The 11,451-nt window shown below is 38.9% G+C and overlaps 1 protein-coding gene across 1 annotated transcript in view; it reads left to right on the forward strand.

The window, feature by feature from the left end:
• Positions 1-1,547: 1,547 nt before the first annotated feature.
• LOC102849899 (sorting nexin-19-like) overlaps positions 1,548-11,451 on the forward strand; it is a gene marked incomplete at its 5' end in the record, with an annotated part of 41,248 nt that continues 31,344 nt past the window's right edge. Inside the window, 4 exons of the mRNA XM_006903025.1 lie at positions 1,548-1,678; positions 2,961-3,057; positions 3,494-3,674; positions 6,311-6,440. Of these exons, the coding sequence (XP_006903087.1) occupies positions 1,548-1,678; positions 2,961-3,057; positions 3,494-3,674; positions 6,311-6,440 (539 nt within the window). The remainder of the gene's footprint in view (positions 1,679-2,960; positions 3,058-3,493; positions 3,675-6,310; positions 6,441-11,451) is intronic.

Consider the following 11,451-nt stretch of genomic DNA (forward strand, 5'->3'; position numbering starts at 1 on the left):
CCATAACAGTCGAATTGATTCTTATTTATAGCTGCCTTGCGACAGAGTAGAGCTACCACATAGGATTTCCAAGCTCCTAGAAGTTGTACTGCCAACCCAGAAGCCAGCTGTTCAATCCACTAGTTTTTCCACATTTTCCTCCTTTCCAGTTTACTAGCTCTGAAAAACTTCTAGAGGGTCAGTTGTGAGTGCATTATAGCCTGAACATGAGCAAGCGAGGCATCTTTGCAGAAGCAGACTACCACATTTTTCTCCTCAGAGTAACAAGTAGGTTCAAATTGTGACTTTTCAATGAATAAATAATCAAACCCTTAGCCACTGCACTGCTTGGGTCCTTCTGTTATCCTCTAGGTTTTTCAGAGTCAACTAACCATTTTAGTCTATATCTTAACTGTACTACTATGGAAAATTAAGAGAATGAGTAAAAGGAGGAACAATGTTACTCTGAGGCCAGCAATATGTCTGTTAGTGAGAAGTACCAAGGAAAATGTTTCCATTTTCATCTTTAAGTTTTTTTTTTAATTTTTGTTGTTTTTAGTAAATAAAGCATTTTCCCCATCCTGTTGTTGTGGTGTTGTTGTTATGTGCCATCAAGTCGCTTGCAACTCATAACGACGCCGTGTACAAGAACCCTAACCTGTTCTGTCCTGTTCCAACCTCATTGCCTCCAACTCACCTACTCCCACTACCCCAATCACTGAATCAATCCATCTCATTGAGGATCTTCTTCCTGTGCTGTCCCTCCACTCTCCCAAACATGATGTCCCTCTCCAAGGACTGGTCCCTTCTTTCAACATGCCCAAAGTATGTCAGACGAAGATTCAGAATCCTTGACTAGAAGTAAAAATAATTAATGTTCTTCAGTGAAATATTATTACTCATAAAATTTTTGATCTGAGTGATTTTTTATATTCTGTACTTAAGATAAAATTGTCTCATAAGAGTAACACTTCTGATTGAAAAAGCCAGATTCTTAACTATATTAATTACTTAGAGTAAAAACATTAGTGGTTTGACCCCACCACCTTATCCACATGAAAGCGTCTGAGCATTTCTGCTCTATAACCTGCAGGTCCCAATAAGTTGTGATTGACTTGAAGACAGAGGGTTTGGTATTTTTCAGTGTTCACTCCCATCTGTATATACTCTTACCTATGTTACATCTACTTCTCACCTTATTGAAGGTAATATTAGTCTGGAAACTACAAACTACTCTTTTAGAAAAAGGGAAAAATCTGAAGTTCTACAAAAGCCTGTCACACTTCTAGTTTTTCATTTGTCCCACTACTTCTCTGGGCTTCCCTGTTTATCTTACTTTGTGAGGAAGATTTTTATGTTCACAAAAAAAAATAGAAACTAGCTGTCACTAAGTTATTAGCTGTCACTATTAGCTGATATCTTGGATTATTCTGATGGATAACACTGTGACTGATAGCTTGGCTCTTGGTGGTTGCTGATACTAAAGGAAATGAGACATCTGGCTTCTTCAGCTGTTTCCATCAAGGATTGTAAATGGCTTTACTGACCTGTACCTCTGGCCTCTGCAGATGGTGGTGAGTGCGATCATGGACACCTTGAAGACAGCATTTCCTCGTTCTGAGCCTCAAAGCCCCACAGAGGAGCTGAGTGAAGCGGAGACAGAAAGCAAACCCCAAACAGAAGGCAAGAAGACTAATAAGTAAGGAGCATCTTAGTCATCGAAGAACCTTTTCCCAGTTCTTATATCGATCAGCAGTCCTCAGCCAAAGCCCATCTCTACTGCTAAAAGAAAAGGGTTGAATCTTATATACCATTTTTATGCAAAGCAAGTCCTGAGTTCTCCCAGTGGAGCCTGAGGTGCTACTTAGACACCCTGAACCAAAATGGCCAGGACCTTCTTACTGAAAGGAAAATTCTAGAACGTTAATATTCCTTATCTATTTTCCTAGGAAACAGAAATATTCCTTTTCCATTAAGAATTAGGGCTTATGACTGATCTCTCTATGCCATCATTTCTGGAAATCTTGGCTCTGAAGTTGCATACACTAGCAATAAAGGAAAGGAAGCGGCAGGGCCTATTTTGGAACCTAATTGATTGCTGTTTTTCTTTCTTGTCCTAAGTCTCTAGATAATACCTGGAGCATGTATAGCCAACATAGAAGGGCACTGTTCTTACCCTTATTGAAAACACCACCAGTGTCTAGATGATAATGAAGAGAAAGAGAGAGTGTGTGCATGCATCTGCATGCGTCTGTCTCTCCATCCCTCTATGAGTCTCCTGGGCCAGTTATTACACACTCACAGGCCTTGGCATTTTCTTACAAGCCCTTATTTGGAAGGTGATCATGAGGCCTGTCCTTAGGAGTATCCTTTACTTGACATATTGAGGTTACTATTCATGGGAAGCACACAAGGAATAATGAACTTGCAAAAGGGATACCAAAAAAAAACAAAAACAAAAACAACCTTTGGTGTATGTCACTTGTTATATACTCAAATTTTAAATAAATACATGCCATTGGCTACCACTCTTCAAGCCTATGGAGATGACGCCATGTCAGACTCATCCATACTTGCACTGGCAGGATATCTTTCAGATGTGCACTGTGGTGTGACTTATTTTAGACTCTCCTGGAGTGCATGTGTACACTTTTGGAAATTTTAAGACCAAGTCTTCTCTGGTAATTCCGACCACAGTAAATTCTTAAGTATCTTTTGAGTACTTTTGTTTTAATATGGGGAGTTCTGACGGCTTAGTGAATAGGGAGTTGCTCTGCCAACCAATGACAGATGGTTCAAATCCACTGGCTGCTCCACAGGAGAAAAATGGACAGTCTTCTCTCATGCAGTTCAGTCTTTGAAAACTCACTGTAGAGTCAACTATGAGTGAGTGAATGAGTGTGTTTTCATATATCAGTCAATCTTGGACGGAGAACAAGACCATGTGTTGCATTTGATTCCGTTCTTTGTTTCTCTACCAGGTCCAGACTGAGGTTCTCAGCCAGTAAAATTGCCCCAGCCCTGAGTATGACTGATGCGCATGTGAAGGTCCTCTACTGCCTGCCAGAAAGCAGTGTGGTAAGAACCAACCCTAGAGTGCCTCCAGAAGTACCCATTGGAATGCTGATCCTGTATTTGGAACCACTTGAGACCTTCTCCAAAGTCTCAAAGAGCTTAGAAACCAGGATTTAGACCTAACTTTTATGCTGAGAACATTTATTCCTGTGAATAATTAGAACCCATTCTAGTTTTGTTTTGACAGGTTTGTGGCAGGATTAGAGGCAAAGTCAGTTTTAGGAAAGAACAGAAACCCAAAGTGTTTGCTGCAAGTGATAAATCTGACACATTTTACTTACTATTTGGGTCAGGAAGAAAGATGTTCTAAATTGGTCATAGAATTGATTACTTTTAGGTCCATGATACTTTTTAAGACCAAAGGAGGAAACTCAAGTACTTCATTTACTCTTTTACTTTCTGTGTTCTTCATGTGATGCACCACTCCCTATTTCTTCAGGAATCAGAGGTCCTGTCCCTGTCTGGAATGGAATCCTTTATTGAGAAACAAAGCAGATTATTAGAAGTGCAGCTAGAGGAATCCACAGCAAAAGATTTTGAAAAAATCCCGAATGAATGTGTGGATGGTTTCTTATCCAGTGCAGCTAGGCAAGTCCAGGACCTCAGGAACAATGATCCAGGTAAGTGACAAAGTCCTTGCTCCAACCCAGAAGGCAGGAGGGTTTGATATTTCAGTCTCTCTAGCTGAGTGAGCCCATATGGACACCAGTGTTTGTGGTATTGCACTGGATGCTGAATTACTTCCATATGAGTAAGACAGTATTCCATGAGCTGAGACTAGAAGATGGAGAGAACATGGTTGTACAAATTCTAGTCCAGCAAGATAAGACCTGAAAATATTTTTACCTCCTTTTAGCTAATTTTAGTATACTTTGCCTTATCTTTGTAATACTCCCTTTCTCTAGAAACTTTCTTCTTTAAGCTCTCTGATGCCACTCTTCTAGTTTTCTTTGTCTCTCTTGGGGTCCCTTTCAGGTATCATTTGTAAACTCCTTCAGTAGGCTTCCGAGCGTCAGTTTTGCCTCTTTTACTTTACCCACTCGCACTGGGTTTTATCATCCACACTTTAACTTTTCCCTTCAACTTTATTTACCACATGTACTAATGATACCTGCATAGATTTTTTTTTTCTATGCAGATCTATCCACTTATGGGCTAAAAATCTGTACTTGTTTATAAAATTTTCTGTCATTGCTGTAAAGTCAGAACTAACTCATAGCTGTCCCTCTTGCAGGTTTTTAGTGGCTATAAGTCTCATGGAAGGAGATTGCCCATCTTTCTAGCTCAGAACCACTGGTAGATTTGAACCATCAGAAAGGCTCCACCTTTGTCTTAGCCCTGCAACTCCCTAGGGACTGAGACTGCAATTACAGCAACTAAGTACAACATATTCATGTTAAAATGTGTCTCTTTTTCTACATCTTTTCCTTTTTTATTTGTTGTCACAATAAATAACACCCTTTTGTTACTCAGGATATACCTGAAAGGTTGCTACTGTATCCTTATAAGCATCTCAGGCTGGACAGATTAGTTGCTTCCCAGGAAAGCATAAAATGTATTCTGCAAAAGAAAGAAATGAAAGCACTGAGTATTATTACCTACTATGTTTCTTGAACTAGAAATTACAAGAATACTTGCTGATCCCACTGTGAACAAATCATCTTACTGCTCCTTTAGGAATTTCAGTGAAGCTATGTGGAAAATTGGATTTATAACTTTTTTTCTGCACTTGTACCTACTGTTGTTGTGTGCCTTTATGTCAGAACCTAGTCATAATTGCCATACCAGCATTTTTTCAGAGGCTGTAAAGTGCATTAGAGGAGATTATGCATTTTGCTCCCACAGAGCAGCTAGTGAATAAAAAATTGAAAGAATGGAGCCTTTGGACTAGCAGCAGAACTCTCGTTGGACTACACTGCCAGACTCCCTCAGTGTTATCTAGTTAATAATTCCTCCATTTAGGCTCTAAGTCTTGAAGGGAAGAGGCTACCTTTCTTTCTCCCTTGCATAGCCCATGGATTTAAACTGCTTACCTTTCAACTTGACTCGATGGCACATAACAACAACAATAACAACCTTTCAACTGCTGATGCAACATGTAACACCCTATGCCATCAGAGCTCCTACAGAGTGATAGCTGTAGACATATACTAGACCTGAGAAAATAATAGGAATTTAGATGAATTACTAAAGCTCTGGATGCTGCTGTTTTCCAGGGAACTGCATAAACCCTCTTCAAGAAAATGACACTGAGGCGTGACCCCATACACTCTTGAGACACTGCACAGCAAAAAAAGAAAGAAAAAAAAATCAGCATAAGATAGGTCTAGGAGCAGGATCAAATTCTAGGAGATTGTCCACATCTGAAATCATTCATAGCCTAATGAATCCTTAACAGAGAAGAGTAGGTAAGGCTGGTGCACAGAATACCCATCAGTATATACTTTCAAAGTTATTACTGATGAGTGATTAAAATTGATCATAGTAATAGTACCCAATACCCCAAAATTAATTGTAGACCATTAAGTACTCTTAATGTAAAGTCTCCCCAAAAAGCAAAACAGAGACCTGTTCTTATATTTACCCATGAAACCAGCACATGAAAACCTCGTAAGCATGAGCTCCTTGTGACTTTTCCAGTCTTTGATAGGAAAAATGTCATTAATTGTCATGCATTTACATAGGTGTAGTGTACTTCCCAGAACTACATATTAATATAAGCCTGCAGCCTCTTGAATACCACCCTCAGCTCTGTGTCATGGAAGAACTTTGAAAGCAGTCTTTTGCAGGAAAATGAAACTCAGATCATTTCTTCTTCTGTCCATAGTTCCATCCTGCTTTGTGGGGGTGAGTGGAATGTGAAGGTGAAATAGGCTTGGGCTTGCCAATACCAGTTAGTCAATAAGTATGAGAATTTATTTGGAAGAAAGTGTACTCTGCATCCTGGAGAAATACAGAAGCTAATTGGGCAAAATGTGCATATAGAAAATATTTAAATAAATAAAAATACCAGGTGACAGATTCTATGGACGCTGAACAAGAGAAATATAAATAAAGAGCCAAGAACTGAATTTTATAGCTATGAGGGACATGGCTTGGCTTGAGAGCATGGGAACTGTAAAAGGACTAGTTGGTCACTATGAAGGTAGAAAGATCCATTGCTGCCCTGGGTCTTTGCTTCCACTGAAGCAAGTTGCTCAGGTGAGTCTTATCTGAGTTGCTTTTGGTGCTGTTTCTCACATCCTTCTCTGGACAGGGACAGGGACAGAGTTAGCTGATACAGCCTTGAATCTGCTGCTCTTGCTGCTCATGGAACAGTGGAAGTGGCTATGTACTGAAAACATGAAGAAAGTTCTTCATCTAGTCTTTGGAACCCTGATTCAGAGGTAAGACTTTTGATCTCTCCTTTCTTGTATGTAGTCTTGAATTGGACAAGAATTGCATGTGTTGCTGAATTCTGTACTAAAAAAGGATAAATGCAGAGTCTAGGGAGCTTAGCGACATGAGGAAAAATAGATTCTACAGTTACCTGGAGAATATTTGCAGTCTCAAACCTGAGAGTTTCCAAACCATTTGCATTTCCTACTAGCTTTGTACACAGATGAGATCTTCAGCTTCTTTCTTTCTCCAGACCATACAGCAAATGCAAGCTTCACTTAACTGAAGTAGACCAAAGGCAGCCCCTAGACCAGAAAGCCAGGTAGAAGTTTGGGATTGGTCACTCTCGTTCTGGTCTCTCTGCTTAGGTGGTGTGTCGGCATTTCCCACAATCCTGACCTACTTGACCAGCATGTGACTTGTGCTTATAGGCCACTTGGCAGATTATTTTTAAAAAGAATTGTATATTTATTCACAATTCAATGATAATAAGCAATTTTTATCTCCTTTTCTATACTCAGTCATACATAGAATCTGGAAGATTTAATCCTGAATAGGCTAAGTAAAAGGAGAGGATTCATATGTATAATTTGTCAGGATTCATATGTATAATTTGTCAGGAACTTGTCAGGTGCCAATTTTTGACCTCTTTGCAATTTTCCCCTAATATTAACCAAATAAAGTTGGTATCCTCATTTTACACCCAAACTCATTGCCCTTGAGTCAGAACCTTCAAGTGGGTTTTCAGTGGGTGTAAATCACGTGGGGGAAGTTGCCCATCTTTTTTTTTCATTTTGAACTTTGATAAATGTTGATAGTTGTAGAGGGGCTTCAAGTCTTTTGTTCATAGGGTTGTTATGAGTCATGCTTGCCTCACAGGCAATCAACAACAACAGCTAGTTTATTTACAAAATTGGAATACAAATTAAAACAAATTCTTTAAATTTCCCTCATACCTCCACCCATCAAATTGTACAACCTGATAATTAATCCCCCACCCCTACACACCCTCTGCTTCCAGCCTCTCCCACCCCTCTTGAATCCTTATACTCATTCTACAGAAATGGTTTTATATTTATCCTTGTGGGACTGAGTTAGTGCACTTAGCATAATGCTTTCCAGTCCCTCCCAAGTTAGGTAATAATTTACAAAAGCATTGGTCCTGTGTGCTGCATAGTATTCCATTGTGTTAATATACCATAATTTCTCAATCCATTCGTTTGTGGTTGGACATTTGGGCTGTTTCCATGTTCTTGTGATGGTGAATAGTGCTGCTATACATTGGTATACAAATCTCTGTTTGTGCTTCATTTCTTAGATCCTAAGGATATTTTCCAAGGAGTGGATAGCTGGGTCATATGGAATTTCTATGTTCAGATTTTTGAGGAAGTGCCCACAGTGCCTTCCAGAATACTTGTACCATTTTACAATCCCACCAAGAATGTAAGAGTTCTTTTCTTGCCACATTCTCCCCAATATTTATTACTTGCTGCTCTGTTAAACTTTGCCACTCTTACTGGAGTGAGATGGTTGATTTGCATCTCTCTTATTGCCAGTGATTTTGAGTATTCTTCATATGTCTGTTTGGCTTTTGAATATCTTCCTCTGTGAGAATTCTTTCCATGTCTTTTGCTCATTTTATAATTGGTTATCAGTCTTTTTCTTGTGGAGGCCCAGGAGTATTCTGTAAACTTTTGTTATAAGACTCATCACTGAGATGGTATTACCAAATGTTTGTTCCCAGTCTTTAGGTTTTCTTTTCACTCTGTTGAAAAGTTTTTGATGTGCACAGAGATTTAATCTTTAGAAGGTCTCATGCATCAATTTTATCCTCTTTAGATTGTGCATTTATGGTTTATTTGGCAGTCTCTTTATGCCTTGGACTAGCGCTTCTAAGCATGAGAACAAAGAGAACTCAGAGAAGGAAATCAAGAAAGAAATACCATTTACAATAGCCAGTAACAAATTGAGATACTTGGCAGTGAACCTAACTAGAGATACAAAAGAACTATATAAAGAAAACTGCATTTTTTCTGCAGGACACAAAAAAATCTGAAGAAATGGGAAAATGTGCCCTGTTCATGGATAGGAAGACTTAATATGGGGAAAATGACAATTCTACTGAAAGCAGTCTACATGTTCAATGCAATCCCAATTCAGATACCAAATTAATTTTTCAAGGAGATTGAAAGGGAAATTATCAAATTTATTTGGATAGACAGGAGACCCCTAATAAGCAAAGCACTGCTGAAAAACAAAAATGAGGCAGCACTTCCTGACCTCAGAAGCTACTGCACAACAGTGGTAACCAAAACAGCATGGTACTGGTCTAATGACAAGTACATAGACCAATGGAACAGAATTGAGAACCCAGAAATAGACCTGCTATATGGTCAACTGATATTCGACAAGAAAATCAAAGCTATCAAATGGGGAAATGATAACCCCTTCAACAAATGGTGCTGGCAAAACTAGACTTCCACCTGCAGAAAGCTGAAACAGGATCCACATCTCATACCATACACAAAAATCAACTCAAGTTAGATCAGAAACCTGGGATTAAAGCCCAAAATAATAAAGTTCATAAGAGACAAACTGGCATCAAGCTTAGAAGCCTATCTTTCTTTTTGGGAGCAGCTGGTGGATTTGAACCTCCTGCATTTGTGTTAGCAGCATAACTCCTTTCCCAGTAGGCCACTGTTATTGTTGTTGTTGCTAGGTGCCATCGAGTATAACTCATAGTGACCCTGAACCTTGCCCTGTCCTGTGCCAACTTTATTATCTCTGCCACACTCGAGCCCAGAAGGAACTGTGACAGTTTATCTCTTTTTCTCCTTCACTCACCCTCTCTTTCCAAGCATGATGTCCCTTTCCAAGGAATAGCATCACCTAGATATATGTCCAAAGTAGAAAAGATGAAGTTTTTCCATCCTTGCCTCAAAGGAGTACTCTGGCTGCACCTTCTCCAAAATAAACCTTTTTGTTCTTTTGGTAGTCCATGGGATGGTCAGTATTCTTCTCTAGCTCTACAACTCAAAGGCATCAATTCTTCTTCTGTCTCTAATTTATTGACCAGCTTTCTGATATGTTACAGATGATTGGGAAGACTATAGCCTGAATCAGGTGCATCTTAGCTTTCAAACTGACATTATTGCTCTGACATCATTTTGGAGTGGTCCTTGAGAGCAGACTTGCCCAATGTGACACATCTCCTTATTTCTTGATTGCTTGTACCAAGGGTATTGACTGTTGATCAAAGGAAGATGAAATAGATGAAAGCGTCAATATTTTCTCCATTTATCATAATGTTTACTGTTGGTTCTGTGGTAAGGGCCTTTTTCCCCTTGATTTTGGGATGTAATCTATATTGAAGGCAATAGTCCTTGATCTACAGCAAATATTTAATACCTTCTCACTTTCAGCAAGCAAAGTTGTAGGTTGTTGATGAGTCCTCCTCCAATCCTGATGCCACTTTTTTCTTTATAGTGTCTGGCTTCACATTATTTGCACATAATACAGGTTGAATAGACATTAAAAAAAATGATAAGAAAATATATAACCCTGACACATACCCTTCCTGATTTTAAACCATTAATTCTACCCTTGGTTTGGCCAACAGCTTCTTGGTCTAGGTATAGATTTCATATTAGCACAATTGTGTTTTCTGGGATTCCCATTCTTCTCAACATTAGCTATAATTGGTTATGATCCACACAGTCAGATATGTTTTAATAGTCAATAAAACTATAAATATGTTGCTTCCATCTCTTTGCAACCTAAGTACCCATCAACAAATAGATGGTGTATTCACACAATGGAAAACTACACAGCACGGAAAAACAAGAAACTCAAAATATTACACAGCATATGTTACCCTGGAAGACATTATGCTGAGTGAAATATATCAATAACAAAAGGACAAATATACTGCATAACACCACTTTTATAAACAGGACTGACATTAGGGTTGGAGGGAATCTAAGAAAAAGGAATAAATTGTCAACACTGCATTGGAGCAGATGAAGGAAAGAATTGTTTAAATGGAATATATGATTAAGCATTATTGGTATGACAACAGTCCAGAATGAGGTGCATATGAAAGTGGACTAGGGGAGGGAGTAAAAACTATGCAACAATGAATGATTTTATTTTTTTTTAATTGAACAGGACTGAGTAGGGAGGAAATTGTGCAATAATGAATGAATGAAAAATCCAACTTTTCTCTAAACTTTTGTTAAAATCGCAAAAAACAGCCAACAAACAAAATAGACATTCTCCTGGTATTCTTTGCCTTCAGTCAGGATCTGTCTCACATTAGCACTGATATCTCTGGTGCTGTGACCTCTTCTAAAGCCAGATTGAACTTTTGGTAGTTTCCTGTCAATGTACTGTCATAGCTGGTTTTTAATAATCTTCAACAATATTTTGCTTGCATATTGTTGTTGTTGTTGTTATGTGCCGTCGAGTTGCCTGTGACTCATAGCGATCCTATGTACGATAGCCCTAAACTCTGCCCTATCCTGTGCCAATCTCACTATCTCCGACACACCTACCCTTTATATCCCAGTCACTGAATCAATCCATCTTATCGAGGATCTTCTTCTCCTGCGCTGTCCCTCCACCCTCCCAAGCATGACGACCCTTTCCAAGGACTGGTCCCTCTTTGCAACATATCCAAAGTATGTCAGACGAAGCTTTATGAGATAGTAATAATATTGTTTGATAATTTCTGCATTCTGTTAGATCACCTTTCTTGCAATGAGGACAAATATGGATCTCTTCCAGTCAGTTGGCCAAGTAGCTGTCCTCCAGATTTCTTGGCATAAATTAGTGAATACATGCAGGGCTGCATCTGTTAGTAGAAACATGTCAGTTGGTGTTCCATCAGTTCCTGGGGTCTTATTTCTACTAATGCCTTCACTGCAGCTTGAATTTCATCCTTCATTATCATTGACTCTTGTCAATGACTATGGAGAAAGGATACACCCCTGACACATATTCTTCCTAATTTTTTTTTTT

Source organism: Elephantulus edwardii, unplaced genomic scaffold (assembly GCF_000299155.1).
Source record: "Elephantulus edwardii isolate Elephantulus edwardi_28Jun2011 unplaced genomic scaffold, EleEdw1.0 scaffold00495, whole genome shotgun sequence".
In the NCBI taxonomy this organism is placed as follows: Eukaryota; Metazoa; Chordata; class Mammalia; order Macroscelidea; family Macroscelididae; genus Elephantulus; species Elephantulus edwardii.